The following is a 24,266-nucleotide window of genomic DNA, read 5'->3' as shown; positions in this document are numbered from 1 at the left end:
CACAGGAGCATTTCTTTCAAATCTTCTGATCCATCTGATAATGAAGCTGCCCACTTTGGGTTTCTCTTGGCTTGGGCCACAAACACACTCAGAATTTTCTGGGCAAAGGAGGAAATTGGTATAATTTGCTTTAGAGGCAATGACAGAAACAGCAATACCCAATCAAAGGAGTCCTACTAAAACTTTGTAGATACAGAGTGCTCTTTAATACCCTTTAGTTAAAATGTTTGAGCTAAAGCACCACTGAGTTGTACAAAATACAAATGTTTAATAAATTTAATAACATTTAATTGGAGGTAAATATTATTTGCAGGCTAAACAAGTGAAATAAACCCCTCAGAAGAGTTTTTATACCCTCATAAGTAACCATATAAGTACTTGATTTGTTTTATAAAAATAAATAGCTGGAAGGACTCAGAAAAGTGCAGTGTTTGCATTAACTAACCCTGTAATGCCCATTATTCTTGGTGCACAGTGAATTGGCCAAATGAGGGTTGAAATGCCAGAAATGCCAGGTAATTTGATCCTTAGCCTGGTGTGAGTGCTCAGATGTGCACAGGATTTCATCCCTAATCCTTTGCATAATGGCACAAGGCCACTACTCACTGCATTCTCCAGCAAAAATAAAAAAACCACCAGAATTTCTGTGAAAATGCTGCAGGTTTGAGGAGAAAATGTGGTTTTTGTTGTTGTGCTTGCTGTTTTCATTTAACCATGCAAACTTCGAGTCTTCAAATATTTACAGCCTGTAATTTATTTACAGCTGTAAATAAATCTATTTTATTTACTGCTGTTTAAAAACAGGTATATTTTTATGTATCTAGGGAACAGAACTTTGGAATTCTGACTCTGTGGGGAATTTATTTCTGCTGTTTTTTTTTTTTTTTTTTTTTTTAATGCAGAAAGCATTTTTCCTTCAGGAAATCTTGTGATGTAATTACAGAACTGTGAATTTTTGGTGGCTGCTTTGACTGACATGGCTTTGATATTGGCTCATAATTAACTTTTTTATTTCTTCCCAACTCTAGGATGCAAACCCAGTTGTGATAGAGCCTTCATCTGTCTTGAGTGGAGGTAAGAATCCCCTGGTAGCTGCTGCAGCCAATACCCCAGAACAGGGAGAAGACAAAATGGGAGGTCTTAATGACTTCAGTGCACCAGAAGAAAAGTTTTCAGATAATATTTCCACTGCCTCAGAAGCCTCAGAGTCCACCAGCAGCAGTAAGCATCTTATTTCCTTGGAGGTTTAATATAGAACAGCTTTTGGGAAAACTGCACACTGCATGGACCCCTCCAGCCACAGAGATAACACACCTTGGATTGCAGGATTTTTAGGATTTTTTTTTTAGGATTTTTTATTCCATAGTGGCTTAACACAAAATCTGGGTTAACAGCAATTCATCTGTTGTGCTAGGATTCATTTCCAGAATTATTGTTTATTTTCTGAGTGGATTCTCCCCCACCACTTTCACATGAAGTTGTTTTAAGCTGGTTGATCCTGTACTCTGCCATGCAATGATGGTAAAAAGAGGGAAGAAAAAGCAAAAAGCCAGGAGGAAAAGCACAGTTGTAGTTTTATAGGCATGGGATTTAAATTTGAATGAGTTTGTGCAGGTCTTTAGAGCCATCTTTGTGAAAGAAGAGATTTTAGTCCTGATTTTCAATGAGTTCTTGTCAGAATTGGAGATTTTATTTCTTGTAAGGCAGATGAAGGGAACATCTGATTTTAAAATCACAACTTCAGTTGAAATTAGGTAAATGACTGTTATTTTTTTGGGTATGGAGCTTGGGGGAAGCAAAGAGCAGAGACAAAGGTTCTTTCTTTTTATTTTTATTGAAATTTCCATTTAGTTCTGCATGACCAAAGCAGCTTCTAGAAGAATAAAACCATTTGCCTTTTCAAGGAAAAATAAAACAAGACATTATTGGGTACATCTCCAGTTCTGTATATGAATTTTTAAGGAGTTTATATTCAAACATCCAGATGACAACTAAATGCTCACCACAATTGCTCATACAAAGCTCTTTCAGAGCTGTGTTTGTGTAATCATGATCTAAAATACATAAAATATAATATAAAGTCATAAATCCCTTTCTGATAACAGATTTATCCCTCTGGAGGTGGAAGGGGTTGCATGTTGCACTGCAGGATGAAGGACAGCAAATTTAATATTTTTTAAAGCAGGATACAGGAGTGTAACTCATTCCTTTGTGCTTTATGGGATCAGGAACTGAATTCTTTCTGCTTTTTCTCTTGCTCTGTGCTCAGATACTCTGTACCCTGGCACCCCAGGCTCTGAGGTGAGCTTTGCAAGGCAGCACAACACTTCAGACAATAACAACCAGTGTTTCCTGGCATCCAATGGGAATGCTCTGCTGCAGCTGAACCCCCAGAAACCAGGAGCTATTGATAACCAGCCCCTGGTGACCCAGGAGCCAGTGAAGGTAAAGCAGCCAAGGCATGGCAACAGAGGAAAAGCAAATTTTATCTTTTATCACAGCTTTTTTAATGGTGGTTTATTTCAGCTTAATTCTGAATTAATGCTGCTCTGTCAAACAGCAAAATTTCGGTTTCTTACTCTTATTTTAAGAGGGAAAAATTGTGTTCTGCTTCTAAGGCTGCTCTTGTGTTTTGTGAGAAAAGAATTGAAAAGGTATTTATGAAAAGACAGCTTGCAGCATTGAATGTAAAATACTTTGACAGTCAAACACTTCAGCATTTCCATCTAAATCTGAATTTGCTGCTGTTGCATAACAATTCAGTAAAACACAACTGATACATGAAACACAGACCAGCAGCATCAGTGCTGAGCAGGGATGGGATTTTTCTCTTCTGAGATGTTGGAGCAGGTGACACAAGAGCAAAACATGAATTTTGTACTGCACAAGCTTTTAGAGAAACTGTAAATAATGAGATTTGAACATGAATTACTGTTACATTTAACTACCATCTCAGTGTGAAAAGCAGCTGCTAATTGTTACTTAGAAGTCTTTTAATAATTAAAGAGTGTTGTGTGTTCATGCACTGAAATCATTGTGGCCATGTACTAATTTCTCCACTTGAGATGTGACAAAACCCTTTTTTTTATTATTATTATTTTTCAAGGCTGCATCATTAACCATGGAGGGTGGAAGGTTAAAGAGATCTCCCCAGCTGGTGGAAGGCAAGGACTATGTCATGGTGCCAGAACCAGTTTGGAGAGCACTTTACCACTGGTATGGAGCAAACCTGTCCTTGCCCAGGCCGGTGAGTTGTGATTTTAGACTCTTTTTAACAACCAAATTAATCCAGGAACACGAGGGAACCTCTTCCAGCCACCTCCTGCTTCATCCTGAGCAGCAAACTGGGAAAGAACAGCCTCCAGGTGGGAATTTGTGGCTGTTGAGCTGAGGTTTGCAGCACTCTGCCAGGGGTTCTTGCAGCAGGGCAGAAGTGCTGCTCAGCTGCTGGGGTTTGCTGAAGCACACCAAAGTAAACCTGAGCTCAGTTTTAAAGGCTTGTCAGCAAAACTCTCATCTTTAAGAGGTGAGATACAGTTAAAAAACTGTAAAATGAAAAGTGAGGACTCCTGCAACTCTGAGAATCTGTTCCTTCTCTCTGACAATTTCATGAAATGGGGGGAAGGCAACCATTGCTCCTTCAGGCTCAGCATCACACAAACACAACCTGCAGAGTTTGGGGAAGAGCTCAAAAGGTGAGTCCAGAAAAGAGAACAAACCAAGACTCTTCAGAGTGGCTGCTCAGGAGCACCTGGGAGCTGCAGGATTCTGCTCTCTTGGAAACATTGGGAACTTTTTCCTCAATTTCTCTTGAGTGTATTTGTTCCACAGAGTGGTTGGTTTGTGCTGTGTCAGGTAGTCCCTTGCAGCAGATGCACTTAAAAAATTATATGAGGGGATTTTTGTGCTGGTAGCAGTGGATTTTTGGTGGTTGGTGTCACAAACATTCATTGTCACAGATGGGAGAGGATTATCTCTATGATTTTTGACAATTTGGTCTGTTGGCTCTAGTGCATACAATTATTTTACAGGGAAAAATCACTGGCTTCTTACCTCCTCCCACACTTTCTCCATGGAAACAAACACCTTTCATGATCCAGAAAAGGCCACATCACTTTATACACAAAGTAATGTGCTTTTTTCCCCCTCAGAAAATGTCACACCATTGTTGTTGTTGTAGCTGAAGTTGAATTCTGTGGCACGTTGGTGTGGTACGTTCCTTGTCACAGCTTGAGCTGTTTTCTTCTGCTTCACATGGTCACAAAAACACTGAACATTCCTTCCATTTCTGGGGGTATATTTGGGCAGATCTAGGTGGCAAAATCTTTGTAGAAATGGTGACTGGAAAGCTGCAAAATATGGGGTAATTTTAGCTTTTTCTGTCAACACAGCAAAATGCAGCTAAAGTAGGTTGCAGCCTGTTTGTACATTGTGAAGGTTTTAAGTCAATCTTGTGGTTCACAAAGTTCAAACCAAATGTCTTATCCTGCATTTGTCAGTTCTTTCAACAGCTGTGAAACTTTTATGTGGAAGTATTACAGACTGAGTGGAATTAATGAGGTTCATTGTGGATTCACATATATTGCAGGAATTATAAAAATATTCTTTCCATGCTGTGGTGCAGAGTGTGATGCTGCACTAAATAAGTTGTTTGCTTTTGACAACCTCCTGCTAATAAGCTGCAAAAAGTGCTTAGGAATCAGGAAATTGTCATTCCTGGGGATATTTGCCTAAAACCCCACGAGAAGTTCGGATTTTTTGTCTCCTCATAAAAGAGTTCAGTTTTTAAATTATTTAATCACTTTCTAATGATTTAATCACTCCTGTTGCTATTGCTGTTCCCTCCACACTTGCAAAGTGACTCTCTGAAATGTCCCAAACCTGTTTTGCAGGTGATCAAGAACAGCAAGACCAACGTGGCCGAGCTGGAGCTGTTCCCTCGGTACCTGCTGTTCCTGCGGCAGCAGCCGGCCACGCGCACCCAGCAGTCCAACGTCTGGGTCAATATGGGTATGATGAGCCTCAGAATGTTCCCTCAGCATTTGCCCAGAGGTAACTTAAGAATGCAGCAAGAACCACCACCCCCTGTGCAGTTTCCAGGCCAGCCCAGGCTGGGGGAGCTTCCTGTGCTGTGCTTGTGCTGCAGCTCGATCGCCCTGCGGCACAGTCGGCGCTTGGCAGCATCCAGGGCTTTCCTCCTGCTCTCTCCTCCAAGGAAGAGGCAGCAGGGAGCACTTCCAGGCCTTTCCCTGCCCTCTCCTCAAGGGAACAGGCAGCAGGGAGCATTTGCAGAGAAATGAGTTGATTGCCACTGTAATGGAGTGAGAAGTGAGCACTGCAGGAGCTGAACTGATCCAAAGACCAGAGCTGGGCATTCCCGTTCTGGGAGTGGTTCCTGCAGCCATGGAATAGGTGCCTCTGTGCCTCCCTGATAGTGCAGTGGCACAATAAATTCAATTAATGCTCAGCCAACTGCTTCTAAGTTACTTGGGCAACTGGGCTTTGATGCCCAAAATTATTTAATGCTCTTTAGAGAGCGATGAAATGAATGGAATATGAAAACCATTATTTGATGTAGTTCAAAAAGACAATTAAATACAAAGTATAAACACCCAGCTAAAATCTATTTGTCATAATTGTGGTAATACTCACCAAAAGATTGTACAAGAGTAATCTTTAGGTTGTGGCTTCACATTTCAGCTGAGCTGTTGCAGGATTTGTCTCTGGTTCCCAGTTTGAGGCTGGGAAGGAATCCTTGATGTTCAGATTTGGTCACACATTTACATCCACAGCACCACATCCAAAACTCACCTGACTGCTGAGAATCCCATCCTTCAGTGGCAGAATGGGGGTAAACCCTGATGCAGATGCTCAGTTTTTCACTGCTCTGGTGGGATCTCAGCCCTGTGTGGTCAGAGCCATCGAGCTGTGCTGCACAAACTGCCTCTGCCCAAATTCAGCTTTCCTGCCTGACCTAATCCAGTGAAACTGCTTTGGTTGGACACCCTAAAATGCCCAAATTCCAATGAAGAGAATCTTCTCATGTGCCAAATTTCATCTTGATTTGGAATTACTTTGCACTGCACTAATTTGATTGTCCAATCTGTTATTAATCTTGTGAAGTTCTCAGATTTGCTTTCTTGCTGTAATCTTACAACTAATCCTCTGATCCCTAATCTCAGAAAATGTTGTTTTCTTTTAAAAAAACTGAATCATTTGCTTGGTACATTGAAGCCAGACTGATGCTTTGCTGATTTATAAGGTATCATTTACTCTCTTGTCAAATTGCATGTGATAATGTGATACTGCACCTTTTCATGTTGTACTGTTTATTTTATTTTAATCTTTTAACAGTGAAAATAGAATTGTGTTACTTCTTAGAATTGCAGATGCCCAGTTTGGGTTTGGCTGGATAATAAAAGCTTTTCATGCTTGTAAGGAGTGGGGAACTTCTGAATTTTAAACCAAAAAAGCTTTAAAAAAAAAAAAAAAAACTCTTTAAAGTTGGTCTCATCTCTTGTGCAAATTTTTATTTAAAGATGAGATCCCATTAGGAAGAGCAACAATCTTGACCAATTAATTTGTTATTGCAAGTGTGAGCTTGTTGAGAAATTTTGGTGGAAATCCCAGGTGTCTGCACAGAATGTTTTGAGGAATTTAGTTTTTAGGAAGTTTTGTTATTAGGTTATTTAGTTATTAAGAGTATTTCATTGTGAGCTGATTTCATGTGCACAGATCAACATTCATCCCCACAGAAGAGCTGCAGCAAAGTCATGCTACTCCCAAAAATAGTCAAACTGGGTTTTTTAACCTTATATTTTACTTACAACATTCTCTCAAAAAGGAAATAATGATGAGATTTTGAAGTCCTTTATTTTGAAAATTCCCTTTGCCTCTCATACTGGGTCTTCAAGAGACAAAAAAAATGTGCAAACTTGTAAAACTCCATTGAATTTCTTAATTTCCTATGAGAATCTCAGAGAAGCAATTTCCCCACAGGTTTTGCTAAGAAGGGAGATATTTTATCTGCTTTGTGGCAGCAAATCTGTTGTCCCAAAGGCTCAGCAACACCTGGCTTTGCATAAACACAACCACTACAAGTGCATAGTTCTTTTTCAGACAGTAAATTCAGTGTGTGATTACTGATGTGACCTCTGGGTAAATCCCTTTTCCCACTGGCTGCAGGGAATGTCCCTTCCCCAAATGCTCCCCTGAAGAGGGTGCTGGCTTACACTGGCTGCTTCAGCCGCATGCAAACCATCAAGGAGATCCACGAGTACCTGTCGCAGCGGCTGAGGATCAAGGAGGAGGACATGCGCCTCTGGCTCTACAACAGTGAGGTAAAACTGCTCCTTCTCCTTCCTTTTTTATTATTTTAATTGTATATTCTCTGTTTTACTCCTTTCCAGAGAAATTAAAATGGTCATAAAGATCTTTTACAGTTGCTGTTTGTTTTTTGGAGTTTTTTGTGCTTTAGTTTCTATTTGAGGTGAAGGGATCCTCAGTGTTGTACATGTAGAACTCTAATTCCAGGATGTGTTTTGTTTTTTTTATTCCTGCAGAACTATCTCACTTTGCTGGATGATGAAGATCACAGACTGGAATACCTTAAAATCCAAGATGAGCAGCATTTAGTAATAGAAGGTATAAAAAGTATAATTGACTATTCCTCTAAAAATAAAGATTTATAGAGGGAACCTGTGGGGAGCTGGTGGCAAAGCTAATTTAGGAAAGTTTGCAGGTATTTTGTCCCTATTTTGAAATACATTTGCATCTTTTGTTAGTTTACAATACAAAATAACAATGGTGTCTCATGAACTGATTTATTCAGTCTTGGTGGATCTTTATTGAGAATTACAATTAAGCACTGAAAAATTTGCTCTTCACCAGCAAAAGCAATCCCAAGGCTGCTTCCTAAAGATGTTCCTGGTGTGGTTGGAGGGATGCCAGTGTTAGAATGAGTTCCAATAATGATTAGAAACATTGAAATGAAAACTAGCAAAAATAATAGCTAGAAGTAAGCACATTTCTAATCCCAAATATTAGAGAATTTTAATTAAACCTCTTCAGCTGTGTGAGCTCTCTGGAGTAAGAGTTTTTAAAAGCTCCTTTTCATGTCCTTTTCTAGTTCGAAACAAAGACATGAGCTGGCCAGAAGAGATGTCTTTTATAGCCAACAGCAGTAAAATAGACAGACACAAAGGTGAGTCTTTCAGAGTCACTGGATTATGATGAGAAAAATCCAGGAAACCAATTGAAATGTTGAAACAATTCTTTTAAACACAAGTCCTGTTAACATTGCTTTTATGCTGCTTTGCTTGGCCTTTATATTAAGTTAAATGCTGGAAATGTGGGAGGGTGGGATTTTTTTATTACCTTGGATTTTGTTCAAGAAAGGAATAATTAAGATTTTAACAAATGAACCTAGAATTCTCAGTACCATAATTACCTGTAAATATTCTGTGTGGATTGCACTGCTGTCTGTCAACAAAATACCTTTATTTCTGTGAAACAGAGTTGAGAGAGCAGATATATTAAAGATATTTTAAACATCTGCTGCATCTGTGTAGTGTCATAATTGGGAGCAGCTTCAATTAAATTGGTTACTGTGAGAAGATGCTGCTAGAACATTCTGAATTTTCTCATCTGCACAACTGAAATGATTTTTTTTTTTTGCTCAGTTCCCACTGAGAAGGGTGCTACAGGCCTGAGCAATCTGGGGAACACGTGTTTCATGAACTCCAGCATCCAGTGTGTCAGCAACACTCAGCCCCTGACACGTTATTTCATCTCAGGGAGGCACCTCTACGAGCTCAACAGGTAATTCCTGGGGGAGAACAGTGACATTTTGGGTGTGCTGGAACATCAATTCAGGGCTGTCTGCTTCTGCAGGCTGAAATTCAGTGTAAAGGAATGATTGAAATTCAGTGTTAACACAGCATCTACTGCAGAGCTGGTAGAGACATGGAAATACAGGCTCTTGTTTCTGGGAGCAGGAAGGATTTCTGCTTCCTCCTTCATCTCCAGGCTTGGGCTGTGGGTAAATTCTCATCTGGTATTAATTCCTTAATTAATTTCTAGGACAAATCCCATAGGAATGAAAGGACACATGGCCAAGTGCTATGGGGATTTGGTGCAGGAGCTGTGGAGTGGCACCCAGAAGAACATAGCTCCCTTAAAGCTGAGGGTGAGTTATCCTTGTTTTCCACCCCAGAATTTCTTTCTTTCTTTCTTTCTTGCATTTTTTCCTGCTGTTGCCTGTATTGTAGCAGTTTGGAGACTCAGAGTCTTCCCTAGAAGGAGCCAGTGTTCATCAGACCTGGTGGAATTCGTGGTTGTAAGGCCAAAGGAGTTCCATGGTCTGAAGAATTTGCTTTTATAGCCCTTTTCAGGTACAAAAATGATGCATTTACCTGTAAATGAGCTTTTGTTCTGAAAGCAAAAGGACTCCCTTCAGCTCTTGGCAGTTGAATTTGTGTTTTCTGACAGCACATCTCATCTACAATACTTTGATTTAATTTTACATTTTTACATGATGTTAAATAAGTTTCTGCTTTTTTTTTTTTTTTTTTTTATAGTGGACAATAGCAAAATATGCTCCAAGATTTAATGGCTTTCAGCAGCAAGACTCACAGGAGCTCCTGGCTTTTCTTCTGGATGGGCTCCATGAGGATTTGAACAGAGTTCATGATAAGCCATATGTGGAACTGAAGGACAGTGATGGGAGGCCAGACTGGGAAGTAGCAGCAGAGGTGGGGCTTCAGATCTTTGCCTTTGGGGATTTTTGTGTGTTTTTTCTTTTCCTAAACTGAGGAATTGTTGGTGAGGCAGTGCTTTTGTGACTGCAGCACCCTTTGGATCTTGTCAGGGCTGTGATTTACAGAGATAATTTCACCTTTGAGCTGAAAATTAATTTTAATTGTTGTAATAAAATTATGAAGATGATACTTCACAACAGTTTTGAACAACTCAAAATTAGAGAGTATCAAAATATTTCAAGATGCCTCAGAAATATTTTAAGTGGTGTCAAGCCTTGATTATTCTGTTGAGAGCTTTACTTGTGTAACTAAATACTTCCTATTAATAAGAAATTAGCAAATAACTTTTTTGTGGAAATAATTTAACTCCCATGAAACTTTGGAGACCAGTGAAGTAATCTCCAGTTTCTAACTCTGTATTCTATTTTTTTTGCTTCATTTCAGGCCTGGGAAAACCATCTGAGAAGAAACAGATCCATTGTTGTAGATTTATTTCATGGGCAGCTGAAGTCACAAGTGAAATGTAAAACTTGTGGGCACATAAGTGTTAGGTTTGACCCTTTTAATTTTTTATCCTTGCCTTTGCCAATGGACAGCTACATGCACCTAGAAATTACAGGTGAGTAAATTCCTAAAATAGAATCTGTATAGGTGGAACAGCTAGGAAACATCACATTTTGTTATTACTACTTATTAAAAATAATGTAACAGAGTGCAAGAGTTTTCATTGGAACACAGTTCAACCAAGATAAAATGTATAGAAACAGAAAAGGATGGCCCATATTTAGTCCTGATTGAAGGATTTAATGTAAAACATTTTTAAAAGGGAGATTTTGAGAACTTTCCTTCTGTTCCCCCTCTTGTGGAGAGTGTCCTAAATCTGCCCAGAATAAAAACAGGGGCTGGGGAAAAATACAATATGTGTCATGAACTGTGCTCTGAAGGAGCTGTGGATTGCTGGAAATGAGGCAAAAGGAAAGATGGCAAAAAAATGAAAGAAATTTTGAAACCATTTTCTCCTGCCTGTGCAGCGAGAGATTTTCTGACATTGTGACATTGCCTGCAGTCCTTGAAAATTGACTGGGAAAATAAAATAAATCATCCATTTAAGTTGGGGAAAAATATTTTCCAATAAGTGAGGAGCTGTAATGTATTATTGTCATTACAACTTGCCTGGGTTGCTGAGCAGGGTGTTTCTTTTCCCCTTTAAAGTCATTAAATTAGATGGCACCACTCCTGTTCGGTATGGGCTGAGATTGAACATGGATGAGAAGTACACAGGCTTGAAAAAACAGCTCAGTGAACTCTGTGGCCTCAAACCAGAGCAGATTCTCCTTGCAGAGGTGCACAGCTCCAATATAAAGGTAAAAAGGAAAAAAAGATTAATTATTGCTGCAGCATGCTTTGGGTGTTTTTGTTACTTCTTTATTATTTTTAGTGTTTAAAGTTTGCTTACAAGAGCTGGGAAATAATTTAACTAAAAGTATGATAAAAAAATCAGCTTAGTTATCTCTCTATATGAACTTTTATTTCATTCTTCAACAGTAATTTGGCTTGCTGTAAATAGATCAAAATTGATTGCTAATGATACTATTAGGAAAAAAAAACATCTTGAGGTAATAAATCTCAAGTTAAGGTGCTGTGATGAGTTTCAAGACTCTCAAGACATCAGGACCATGAGTAATGGCAGCCTCACAGTGTGTGTGGATATTTCCAGGTGGATTTTTGTGCTGTAGATTAAAAGTGCTTGAAGTGAGATGCTCTTGGTGTGTTTAGAGACGTGAACTCCTGCAGAGCACTTGGGCTCCTTTATTCTTCTGGCAAGGTGTAAGGAGGCAGGTGGGAGGGAGAGAGCAGCTGGTAAATGCAGTTTGCAGAAGACCAGAACACCTTTTGGTCCCAGCTCAAGGTGTCCAAGTGTCTGAGCAGCTTTCCCTCTCTCCTGAAGAACTTCCCCCAGGACAACCAGAAGGTGCGGCTGTCCGTGAGCGGCTTCCTGTGCGCGTTTGAGATCCCCATCCCAGGCTCCCCCACGTCAGCATCCAGCCCTGTGCAGACAGGTGAGACAGAGAAAACTCTTTTCTGCTTATTTCTGCACAGTGTTGAGAAGCTCAGCACTAAAGCTGATCTTAAGTGAGGCTTAAAGAAAGGACAAGCGCGGGTTGTGCTTGTGTCCTGGTTGGGAGGACAGGTGTCTGCTGAGAAATGCAGGAGCTTCTCTTTGAAATGGAGAATGGAAACCCCCTCCCTCCAAATTATTATCATTTTGAAATCAAGGGGCTCTCAGGCAAAGATATGGGAATTAGGAATAACAGTTCTTTGCTAGGGAAATTAAAATAGAAATACAGCACTACAAAGAACAAACCCCAAACCCTGACACAGTCAGAGTACAGCCTGACACCCGTCAGGCAGGGTGTTGGCAGCAGTCCCATCCCATGGTGGCTGCATCCTCCTGCAGTGACAGATGTGGCTCAGTTGGAGCAGTGCTCCTGTACAAGGCGCAGTTTTCCTCCAAAGGTCCAGTGAGGATGTAGAAGGGTCTGGTTTTTCTCTGGAATCCAGGGAAAAAAGGGCTCCCTTGGTGTCCCAAAATCTCAGTTTCTATCTTGATAAGAAATGTTGGGCTCTTCCCCCTGGCTGGAGCAACTCCCAATGGGATGCAGTAATTTTATCAGTGCCACAGTGGGACTCAATGGCCATGAGCAGAAAATGACTGGCTGGAGGAAGGATGGGCTGTGAAAAGATAAAGAACAATGCCCTGCCTGGTTTCAATGGGTGGCCTGTTAACAGAAGATATCCCATGGAGATAAAGAACACTGCCTCACCTGGTTTTAAGGGCTGGCTCATTAGTAGAATATCTCCCACAGAGATAAGGATCACTGCCCCACCTGGTCTCAACAGATGGTGATAGAATAGATACTGCTGGTCACATCCTGTATTGTAACCCAAGACAGCTTGATATCCACACGGAATGGGAATGATCAAACCCCTGAGATGAGCTCAGGGAGGACTGATCATTGAACTGTCTGCCTGCAGAGATCTCCACGGGGCCATCAGCCAACGGAGCCCCCAGCGTGCTGATGAACGGGGACGTGGCCAAGCCCAGCCTGATTCCCAACGGGATGCCCAACACGGTGGTGCCGTGCGGGACCGAGCACTGCCCGCCCAGCTGGAGCCTCAACGGCCACGTGCCCTCGCTGTGTGACAGCCCCTGCACAGGCTACATCATTGCAGTGCACAGGAAAATGGTCAGTGCCCCACAGCAGCTCTCTGTGCTGCACACTTGGGAGGAAATGATAAAAAAAACCAAAGATTTTTTTTTAATGTCCATCTGCTAGTTATGTTTGATGTTAGATAACCTCACCATAACACCATCAAATATAAAAACTTTTCAAGTCAATGATCAAAATTTAATATTGGAATTAGAGTCATTTTAATACAATCATTAATTAATTTTAATTGCCAAGGCCTGAAATAAGTCACAAGGCCAGCAATGCAGGTGGTGGTTGTTCTGTGAGTCAATGCACCTTCACATCTGCTCCTCCTTTTGCTTCCCACAGATGAGGACAGAGCTGTATTTTCTCTCATCTCAGAAGAACAGGCCCAGTCTCTTTGGAATGCCACTGATTGTTCCCTGCACAGTTCACACACGGAAAAGGGACCTCTATGATGCTGTGTGGATCCAGGTTTCCAGGCTGGCCAGCCCCCTCCCTCCTCAGGAAGCCAGTAACCATGCCCAGGACTGGTGAGTTGGGTCTGAGTTACACTGCAGTGCCTTACACTTGCTTGCAAGATTTAAAATTGAGTTCATTTGATTTCTCATAATAATGGCAGTAATTAAAATTAAATCCTTTTTAGTACAGTTAAATGTAGCTGCACTTAAAGGTTGGCTTCGTTCTTACCCAGTGATTGATAATTATTTATATCTGACAAATTTATAAGCCATGGAAAGGCAGCTTTTAATAGCAAATTGTAACCAAAATTATCATTTTGAGGGTTTTCTTTAAGTAATCATAACAAGCCCAGTGAAGGGAGGTAATTGCAGTGAGAGTTTGATGTTGTTTTCTCCTCTGTTTCAGTGATGACAGCATGGGGTATCAGTACCCCTTCACCCTCAGGGTAGTTCAGAAGGATGGAAATTCTTGTGCTTGGTGTCCATGGTACAGGTAAATTGTCCTTGTTTCCATTTACAGCAGGGAATCACTCCAGCAGAAAGGTAATTTATGGTAATGGGTCTGTGGTACATTTCAGACTTCAGAGGTAATATCAAACAATAAGAATCTGGAATGTAATTTCACCAGAACTCTCTCCAGGCAGACTTACACTGCAGCACAGCTTTTATGACTTGCAGAGCTGAAAGTTCTGCTGCCACAGAAACTTTAAATTAGGAGACAGAAATGAGATTATCCAAATCCTGTTAACCCCTTGCAGTACTCTGTGTCTGTGTGCAGCCTTGTATATCCACAGACTTGCAATGATTAACCCCAAATTTTTAGATGTAATTCATCTACCCCTGTGAGTTCCTTGCCATTTGAAGGGTAAGATCTAAAATGGGCAATAAGAAATTCACCCTGGAAGGATGACAAACAAAGACTTGCTAATGAAAATTCCAGAGCCTTACTGGAAGGTGTTCAGGCCATAAACTAATTTTTTAAGTGTTTAATAGCTCTGGGGAGACAGAGCAGTGGAGTTTTTGGGGTCGTAGCTGAGTTTGGTCAGCACTGGATCATAATGGAATGGCAGGGACTTTAAAGATCATCCCATTCCAACCTCCCTGCATGGGCAGGGACACTTCCCACTGGATCATGTGCAGGCAGATGCTGGAGTCACCCAGCTGCTTGCATTTCTCACTCTGCTAAAGCTGTGCAGTAAAAACACAAATAACCCTGAGCATTGCTGCATAAAAACTCACACTGATGGAGAGGCCTGGAGGGTGCAGGTGATCCAAAACAAGGAGCAGAATGAATGAATGTAGACATGATTGTTCACTCCCTGAGCCCATCCCACCTTTGTGCTGCAGGTTCTGCCGTGGCTGTAAGATTGAGTGCACAGAGGACAGGGCCTGCGTGGGCAGTGCCTGCATTGCTGTGGACTGGGACCCCACGGCGCTGCACCTGCGCTACCAGACCTCGCAGGAACGGGTAAAACCCAACACAAACCCTCTGCTCTCTGCCAGCACCTCTGGAACAGCACCCAGTGCAGCCTTCTCATTTACTTGGTGCTGCTTTTGTCCTTTTTCTGTTAAACCTAAGGCAGTGGGGCAGTGTGTTCTGGATAAATTGATGTGAGGCCTCTTATGTGGGCTAATGGTGTGGAAGGGAAACTTTTAAAGAACCACAGCTGGGCATTTGCTGTCTGTTGTGAATTGCTTTTAAGCTAGACAAGATAGCTACTAATATATTACATAATACATTACAAAATATCTTAATTTGATACATTTTCTGTAACTATAAACAGTTATGCATGTGAGTAAGCCTATTTTCTGAGTCAACAAAAACACATCTGAAGGTAAACCTATAGCTGGGTTAATCTGAAATAACTGTTCCAATTTGTGAGTTTTATCTATAAAGTTGTGCTTTATGGATAATTTATAAGCAGAGCCCAAGTATAAGAACAGTGAATTATTTTTATCTGCCTCTTCATAACTGAAATAAAATTCCTGCCAGAACTTATCACATCTCATTTTTATCTTTAATTCTGAACAACCCAGTGAAGTTATTGGTGTGATACAGTGAGGAGAACCCTCCTGTGAGCAGTGTGTGTTCCATTTCCAAGTCAGAAACAGTTTTCTCTCCCTTCAGATCGTGGAAGAACATGAAAGTGTTGAACAAAGCCGCCGAGCCCAGGCAGAGCCCATCAACCTGGACAGTTGTCTGAGAGCCTTCACCAGCGAGGAGGAGCTGGGGGAGGATGAGATGTACTACTGCTCCAAGTGCAAGACCCACTGCCTGGCCACCAAAAAGCTGGATCTTTGGAGACTTCCCCCTATTTTGGTAGGATCTTGTGTCACTCTGCTCCTTAGCAGCAAACCCACAGTGTGTTGTTCACAAATCTGCCACCACCTTGCTCTGAGTGATTTGCTTTGTTCACACTCTCAGGTGGGACACTGAGTTTGCAGACAAATAAAGCAAACCTCAAATTCTTTTTGAATGTTTTTAGCTGCTGCCTTGCAGGAAATGGTGGTGGTTTGTGCTCTGACACAGCTCATGCTCAGATGGTGACACTGGTTGTGGAACACCTGCAGTTCTTATTTTTCACACTTCATAGCTTATTCAAAATTGATCACTCAATTGAAGCAACCTTTCCACCTGAAAATATTAACTTCATACTTTACCAGCTCAATCCCAAAATCCAAATTGTCACACAGAGCATTGTTTTTACTAGCACAGAATCAAATGTGTATGTCATTTCCCCCCTTTAATAATTTTCTCTACCTTGTTTCCCCTTAGATCATTCACCTGAAAAGATTTCAGTTCGTTAACGGCCGCTGGATAAAATCCCAGAAAATTGTTAAATTTCCCCGAGAAAATTTTGACCCAAGTGCCTTTTTGGTACAAAGGGATCCAAGTCATTTCCAAAGGAAGCAGCTCACCCTGCAGGTTGAGAACCTTCCTGAAGCACGGGCTGCCCAAGGGGACAGCAGGAAAACAGATGTGCAGATCAGTGGCACAGCAGCAGAAGGGGACACACTGAACAGGAGTCCATCCTCCCTAAACACTACTGTCCTCAATAATGTCAAAGGTAGGAGGTGACTGGGGAAAATTCCACTCACTGCTGGTGTTTGGAGGGAAAAATGTTATTGTGTACAAAATGTTAATGTTTGAGAGGTTTTTTGTCAAAGCACAACACTTGGAAATGTTTCTTAAGGAAGCTTTAGCATGAAAAATGAAAGAAATTTTAAGGAGTTGCTCAGTGACAAGAGATACTGGTACTTGTGTAAGGGCTGGAATTAGAGTGAGGGATGTGCTCTTGCATAAAAGAATTAAATTTCAGTTTTTAGGTGTATGGATGAGTGTGCACAAAGATGGAGTTTTATTTCTCTATATTACGAGCTGCAGTGAAACAGTGGGGTTTGATGTTTGGTTATTCAAAAAATCACTTTAAAAAGAAATCTAGACTGTGTTTGTAGTCATCTTAGTGATCTCTGTGCTTTCTATCCTAGCATCTCCATCCTTGGGGAGGAAAAGTGGAACCAGCTGCCCTTCAAGTAAGAACAGCAGCCCCAACAGCAGCCCAAGGACTTTGGGGAGAGGCAAAGGGCGCCTGCGGCTGCCCCAGCTGGGGAAAAACAAACTGTCCAGCAGCAAGGAAAACCTGGCTGCAAACAGGGAGAACGGTGCTGAGCACGAGCAGGGGGATGCTCTGACTAAAGGGCAGGCTCTGGGGGGCAGCCAGAGCGAGCTGTACCCCGGGCAGGACGGAGAGGGGGCTCTGGCCAACGGGTACCTGTGGGAGCAGAGCTCGCTCAGCAACGGGCAGGGCGAGAACCACAGCGAGGACGACACCGCCGACGACCAAAGAGACGACGTCTGGGTCAACCCCATCTACAACCTATATGCAATCTCGGTAGGTGGCTGCTCCTCTGCCCAAAGTGCCTCACTGGGACACTGCTTTCACCACAGGGCTTTGTTGGGTTTGTGCCAGCTCGGGGATGTCAGCACGATAAATTCGCTGTAAAGCTGGGGATGAGTTAAGTCTCTGCTAATTTGTTCTCCTTGTGTGTGTAGAGTTAGTCAGCTCCAGCTGTGTAGATTGTCATGGTGGCTCACTCACAGATAATGAACTTGGGGATCTTTGTTGGATGTTTGATCCAGGATTGTTTTTCTTCTTCGTTTTCCTCAGTGCCATTCAGGAATTATGGGAGGGGGTCATTACGTCACTTATGCCAAAAACCCGAACAACAAGTGGTACTGCTACAATGACAGCAGCTGCAAGGTAAAGCATTTATTTTCCTCATTATTTCACATCATTATTCTAATTATTTCAAATAATTTTTGCCTTAGTTACCCAGAGCTAAAGAAAGAATGGGAAATTCTAGCTGAAGTTTAGAATCACAGAATGGTTCATCCCATTCCACCCCTCTGCCACGGGCAGGGATGTCTTCCACTAAATCAAACATTTGTGGAGAGCTACTCTTTGAAATCAGGACCCTCTCCAAAGCTGCACCTGATAAATATTAAAATTATGAACTGAAATTGTACGTGAGGTTTTTCCCAAGGTAACATCTGTTCATCAGCTGCTCCCACAGTTAAGGGAAGATGCTTCCTTCATACAAAGATGGAAAAATGCCTAAGAATGGAAAGCCAGGAATACATTTCCATGATGGCAGCAGTTTGCATTCAATTGATGAATAACTCAGCTCTGACACTTCTAAGTATTTGGATTCATCAGTAGAAAATTGTCAGAGTTCCCAAGTAATTAATGGAGTGAGGTAACAAAGAGGGGAGACAGAAAATGGCTTTCCTTGTGTTGCAGCCAGTTAAAAATAGACATTTTGGGGCGGTGTGTGCCCCACTTTTTGGAGCAGTGTATGCCCCACCTTTTGGGGTGTGTGCACTTTCTGTTGTGCACACTTTTTGGGGTGTGTGCACTCTGTGTTTTTGTTGTGCACACTTTTTGGGGTGTGTGCACTCTCTGTTGTTGCTGTGCACACTTTTTGGGGTGTGTGCACTCTCTGTTGTTGCTGTGCACACCTTTTGGGGTGTGTCACTCTCTGTTTTTATTGTGCACACCTTTTGGGGTGTGTGTTTGAAGTGCAGCACTTATCCCACGGGGTTTTCCCCGCTGTTTTCCCTGTGTCAGGAGTTACACCCGGACGAGATCGACACGGACTCTGCCTACATTCTGTTCTACGAGCAGCAGGGGGTGGACTATGCCCAGTTCCTGCCCAAGATCGATGGCAAGAAGATGGCAGACACGAGCAGCATGGACGAGGACTTCGAGTCCGACTACAAGAAGTACTGCGTGCTGCAGTGAGCCCGAGCTGCCCCAGGAGAGGGAGAAACCCCGGGATGTGCCCTTGGGGAAGGCGTGGCTGAGACAGAGAACAGCTTGTGGTTGTCGTTGTCCCCTGTGAGCTGAAAGCACAAAAAGAGCCCCCTGGTTAAGCAGTTAATATCCTGTAGTATCGTTTTGTTCTGTTTTCTCACTACATGCTCGAAACGTTTCTGATGTTGGACATCTGAGACTGCCACTGGCCTTTAAATCCAATGGTTTGAGAAAAGCCAACTAGGACCAAATAAGAGCTAAATTAAACATCCAAATAAGAGCTAAACAGAGTAGTGTAGAGTTTACCAACTGTTCTAACATCCCCCTGAGGCTCTCGTTAGGTTTAAGGTAACGGGGAAAAACAATTTGTAGTGTTGTCTTTGGACAACATGATATTGCTACCTCCTTTTTCCTGCAGTTTTATTGCATTTTATTGGCAAAACAGGGAAGGCAAGAGAAGGAAAAGTGCACAAATGGAAACAAATTATTGTCATGGGGAAGAGAAGTTTCCAGTTTTGCCACCACTAATGTGTGTCAGTTGCTTTCTTTCTGTATGTTGGGAGCACAACCAAATCATCATTTGAGAAGAGATTAATTTCTACACTTGAATGGTTTATTATACTTGTATTTTCTCCACGTGTTGGCTGTGCAGATCAACATGTTTCAGGAATGGCTTTTCTGCCTGAAGAGTGCTGGCTCAAACTTTTTTGAGCTGCCTCAAGAAGAAACTTCAGGTTGGAGAGAGTAGTTGTGATTACACTCACGGTGTCTTAAAACGTGCACATTGCACAAAACGTTCCCAGCTTTTGGAAGGAGAGATGCTTGAGCTTATGTTTCATGACTGGTGTTGCTTTTGAAATTTGCACTTTTGAAAATGCATCTGATTCAATTGAAACCCACAGTTTGGTTGGTTTTGTTGTTGTTGTAAGGGCTCTGGAGTGAATGGCTGTGAATATCCACTGTGTATTTCAAAGGAAGAAGCTGTGGCTGTCAGGTAGCTGTCGTAGCATTCATGGATGGAGGTTTTTTTTTATTGGTTTCCTAACTCAGTTTCTTGTTTTCTAAATTTGGTTGCCTTTTCAAATTATCTTTTTTTTTTTTGTCTGTTTGTTACACCAGGTTATGCAAAAACTGGCAATTAAACCAGACTTGCTTTCCATGGCCTTGCAACATGCTCTGTAATTCAAGGGGCTTCTTGCATGAGGGGAAGTGTGACTGAGTCTTAGCAGAGACTGGAAAAAAAGAGGGTTGGTTTTTCTTTGAGCAGGCATTTCTTTAAACACTTTCAGTGTTAAATTGTTTGCATATCTGAATGAAGATTAAAAATTTCACTCTTTTGGCCTTTTGTTCTTCAGCTGAGCTTAAGCAGCTTATTAATTTTGTCATCCATCATCTTCCCAGTTCTCTAGATTTTTGTACCTTCACTAACAAAACTTGTTACTCTGCAATTAATGTTTGGATTCATTTTGGGGTGTTTGACAAGAATGCCAAACCTTCAGTGAGTTTCTCATTGCCAGGAGGATCTGGGCTTTATCCATTTGAGAGCTGATATCAGCTGGTCTGGCTGTCTCTGCTCAGGCAGAGCCCTCCCAGCCTTTGGAGGTTGTGCCTCTTTGGGGACAGCAGATCTGTTCCAAAAATGAGTCTTGTCTGACTTGTCAGGTGTTGCTCCTTATCCTCTATGGTCTTTTATCTTTGAAGTGGTCTGAACATTGAGCCTAAAGAAAAGCAAACATGAGTTGTGAATTTCTAGGTTAGAAGCTTTTTCAACACCCACTTGTCTACTCCTCCCTCTGCAAACTCCATGAAAAGTGAAAGATTTTCAACTGATTTACTTTAAAATGTTTTATTTAAGCAGGTAGCACAATCTACTAATGTTATTTGATCTTCTGTGTTTGTTACATTGGTTGTAATTAATTTTTTAAATTAAATTAATTCAAGAATTAGTAGTAAATTTATTAAGTTAACTATTAACTACATTCACTTTGTAAATTATTGTATAAAACTTATTGACAATGCACTGACTTTAGAAAGATGTTAATGTACATAAATGCCTTGTAAATAAAATAGTGTTGATGTACTGGAATATGAGCTGTATTAAAACAAAGGTATTGGTAATTGTATATGGAGTGAACCTGTTTATCTGTAACTATATTATTCAAACAAATTAAATACTGTGGATGCAGATGAAGTGTCACTTCTTGTCAGATAATTTTTAATAATTGTTTTCCTGCTTTTGAAGTGTCTGTGCTGCTTCCATGAAGCTTAAATGCCTTTGTCAATCCAAAAGCTGAAGCGTGGGCGTGCATCCAGCAATTCTTTGCAGCTTCTTCATTGTTTACAAAAGGTAAGTTGGGTCTTTTGTCGATGATAATATCACCTATTACTTGAAAACAATCCATGTCGGCAGTGAAGTGATCCCTCAGGTACAGGAAGGCTTTGCTCTGGTGTTTTTGGACAGGATCTGCAGGTACCTGATGTGCAGTGCTGGTGTCTGAGGTGTCCCTGCTGCAGCCAGGGCTGTTTGCCCACACTGCTGAGTGCAGGCACTGCTGGGCACTTCCCTGGGCACACAGGGATGGCACAGCCCTGCTGCTGTCCCCAGCCCTGCTGTTCTCAGAGCCCCACTGCTCTCCCAGCCCTGCTGCTCTCCAGGCAGGAAGTGGATCTGGTTGAGCTGGCAACCAGAGCAAAGTCTGCACAGAGCTGATGTCAGGAGCATGCATCACCTCGGTCCTTGAGTGTTTCCAAAAGCACCATGGTGATGTTTAGCTGGAAATGAACCATTGTTCTTATTTTATGGCCCTTGAAGATGCTCAGTGGGTTTTTATCCAAGGGTTAGCACGCACCAGCATCCCCAGAGTGTCTCTGGAAGTGAAGCCATCTCTGGCAGGGATGGGAGGGTTGGTGCAGCACTGAGTGCTGACACTTTCCTGGTGAGCACTGGTTATTCTTACCCCACGGTGTCATTGGAGTCACTTGGGCATTTGCAATGTTGAAAATTTAATTTGAATATAAAGAATATGGGCTATAGTAGTTCCTGTCGTGAATTTTCCTCTGTTAAGGCTTTGAGGTATTGAGAGTGGAATTTAAAAGGATGAAGAACTCTAATTACCAAGGATGTTCATCCATGCTGCTGTCAGTGGTAAAGCTTTTATTGATTCAGGAGTGCAGCAGGGGATGTTAGAGATGAAGGCATCACATCCCTGCCCAACCTGCAGCCATTTGCTGCTGCTGAGTCCCTTTGACTTCCCATTTCAGAACCGTGCAGCTCTCAGAAATGAGCAGAGCCTGTTTGTGAGGTGGGAGCAGTGGGGAATGAGCTGTGCTGGGCTTTTCCCTGCTCCCTGTGTGTGTGCAGTGCTGGAAGCATCTGTGCTGCTTTTGGGCTGGCTCAGTCAGACTCCTGCAAACCTGGGGTGGCTTTTGGAGCTTCTGGGAGGGAGGGGAAGGACACAGCAGGGACAGCACCTCTTGTGCCAAACCCTCTCTTGTTCCCTCCAGAGAGAAGGGAGGGATGGATGCACCAACCCTGCAGGTCCTGCTGCCCACAGGAGTGCCACTGTCCCCTCCCTTCCCTGAGACCCCAAATCCAAAGACATTTTCTGTTGGATCCGTTCTGGAGCTGCTTTTCCAGCCAGAGTGCATCCCCCTGCTCCCCTGGGCTGGCACAGGATGCTCTATCCCTGCTTTTCCCTGTATCTCAATGTCAGAATAGCCCAGGTTTATCTGAGGGCTGTGATCATGTCCTGAGAACGTGCAGGGCTCCAGGCACAGCCGCTGGCCAGGGGCCCGCAGCATCCACGTAGATATTAATTATATTAATTATACCTTTTGTTACCCTTTTTCCCTCAGGTCCTGTAAATTGAAGCAAGAAGTGAGTAAAATGAAGTCATCCATGCCTGCTGATTTATCGTTTCAGGAAAATAAAAACCTGTCAGGAGCTGGGGAGATTGTGCCTTTTGTTTGGGACAAGCCTCCGGCTTCCTCGATCGTGTGTAAAAGATTTCCTGTTTGTGAAAATGAAAAGCAATGTTTGATAAGGTCCCTTCAGCAAAATGAGGCACAAATGAGAAAATAGATTAAGGATGCTTCTAGATTTGACAGAAATTAAATTTTGCTGGGAGTTGTGAGCATAGAAAACCAATGAGGAAAACTGAGGGCAAAATACAGCTTTTATTTGTATTTAGGGTCATTTCAGACACACCTGATGACTGAACCTCACCCACCTTCTAGCAGTGCATTCAAAACTCGTGGTGAGAGCACTGAGATGTCCCCAGGTGGGTCACAAGCTGCTTTGGGTGGTCAGAGTTCATCCACTTCCCTCCCCTGCAAAAAAAAAATAAACAGCAGCAGATGCTTCAGAGCCTTTGTCAGAGTGTTTGTGTGAGCTGGCAATGCAGCACTCCCTGTACTCTGATATTTTTTATCTCAGTGCTGCTGAAATTTTTTTCAGCATTAGATTTTTATTGGGTGCAAAGTCCAAATGAAGTGGCTGAGAGGGCTGTGGGGTGTGATGACTTCCTTTGGATTTTGGAAATTCTGTCTCTAAAGTGCAGTGAACGCTCTCAGTGTTGTTCCTCAGCTCTGGGGGAGGTTAAAATCCTTTAAAATCCTGAGCTTTTCCCTGATCCTGAACTTGGGAAGCACAGGGAGCTCCTGGGGCCCTTAGCAGGGTATTATTTTGCATAGAACTATTGAACCCCAAGTTCTCTCTTATTCCCTCCAAGTACCTTGCAATTACATTGACTTTACATCATGAATTTAAGAGGTATTGGTCAAACTGAGGTTGAGGAAAGGAACTAAACCAACAAATAAACTGGAGTGGTGCATTACATGCTATGTTTGGAGTCAATGAAAAGGTTTGAGGCAACAGGTTTGGCTCAGTCTTTACATCACACAGAAGTTTGTCCAGGAATTGCTGCATCTCTGGGTAATCTGGTTTAAATTTGGCTGGAATGTGACACAGAAAGCAGAATTTTAGGTTAAATCTCCTGTATGTTTAGCATGCAATGAAATTGTGCCTTCACCTAATGCAGCATTTTGTTGGGGAAAATATTTATGTGTCTTAAAAATAAACCTTGGCCTCCTGAGGAGAAGCTGCAGGAAAGCTGGAGCGTGGGTGTTGGTTGGGAGCTGGATAACAACAAAGGGAAGCTGCTGCTGATCCAACACCAGCACTGGCAAATCAAAACCCTCACAAATGCTCTTTGTGCTGTGATGTTTGGAGTAGGGAGACAATGCAAGGAACAGGGTGATTACAGAGCTCAGCCCAGACATTGTCAGGCAGATCCCTCCTCCAGGGGCTGGGGTGACAGGGTGACAGCTGGGGAGGACAGAGGGGCTTGTCCAGAGCAGCTGTGGCTGCCCCTGGATCCCTGGAAGTGTCCAAGACCAGGCTGGATGGAGCTTGGAGCAGCCTGGCATGGTGGAAGGTGCCCATAGCACAGGTGGGATGAGGATGTTTCATGTCCCTCCCAACCCAAACCCTGTTGGCATTCCAAGAGAGGGAGGAAGAGC

The 24,266-nt window shown here is 42.3% G+C and overlaps 1 protein-coding gene across 3 annotated transcripts in view; it reads left to right on the top strand.

Moving 5' to 3' along the window:
- Positions 1-20,943, top strand: part of USP32 (ubiquitin specific peptidase 32) — a 62,457-nt gene extending 41,514 nt beyond the window's left edge. The window contains exons 13-34 of one of the 3 annotated variants that reach the window (XM_033078100.1): positions 1,029-1,074; positions 2,270-2,445; positions 3,107-3,247; positions 4,893-5,052; positions 7,186-7,340; positions 7,563-7,644; positions 8,129-8,203; positions 8,682-8,820; positions 9,082-9,187; positions 9,579-9,752; positions 10,203-10,377; positions 10,971-11,122; positions 11,707-11,818; positions 12,795-13,006; positions 13,319-13,503; positions 13,838-13,924; positions 14,779-14,899; positions 15,560-15,751; positions 16,208-16,499; positions 16,921-17,324; positions 17,601-17,693; positions 18,561-20,943. In XM_033078100.1, coding sequence (XP_032933991.1) covers positions 1,029-1,074; positions 2,270-2,445; positions 3,107-3,247; positions 4,893-5,052; positions 7,186-7,340; positions 7,563-7,644; positions 8,129-8,203; positions 8,682-8,820; positions 9,082-9,187; positions 9,579-9,752; positions 10,203-10,377; positions 10,971-11,122; positions 11,707-11,818; positions 12,795-13,006; positions 13,319-13,503; positions 13,838-13,924; positions 14,779-14,899; positions 15,560-15,751; positions 16,208-16,499; positions 16,921-17,324; positions 17,601-17,693; positions 18,561-18,734 — 3,453 coding nt within the window. In that variant the 3' untranslated portion in view covers positions 18,735-20,943. Of the gene's footprint in view, positions 1-1,028; positions 1,222-2,269; positions 2,446-3,106; positions 3,248-4,892; positions 5,053-7,185; positions 7,341-7,562; positions 7,645-8,128; positions 8,204-8,681; positions 8,821-9,081; positions 9,188-9,578; positions 9,753-10,202; positions 10,378-10,970; positions 11,123-11,706; positions 11,819-12,794; positions 13,007-13,318; positions 13,504-13,837; positions 13,925-14,778; positions 14,900-15,559; positions 15,752-16,207; positions 16,500-16,920; positions 17,325-17,600; positions 17,694-18,560 lie in introns of all 3 variants that reach the window. The other 2 variants (XM_033078099.1, XM_042779900.1) reach the window with 2 other exon arrangements.
- Positions 20,944-24,266: the final 3,323 nt, after the last annotated feature.

Source organism: Catharus ustulatus, chromosome 22 (assembly GCF_009819885.2).
Source record: "Catharus ustulatus isolate bCatUst1 chromosome 22, bCatUst1.pri.v2, whole genome shotgun sequence".
Classification (NCBI taxonomy): Eukaryota; Metazoa; Chordata; class Aves; order Passeriformes; family Turdidae; genus Catharus; species Catharus ustulatus.
Note: the sequence above shows the minus strand (reverse complement) of the source record. Positions and strands in the feature narration are given on the sequence as shown.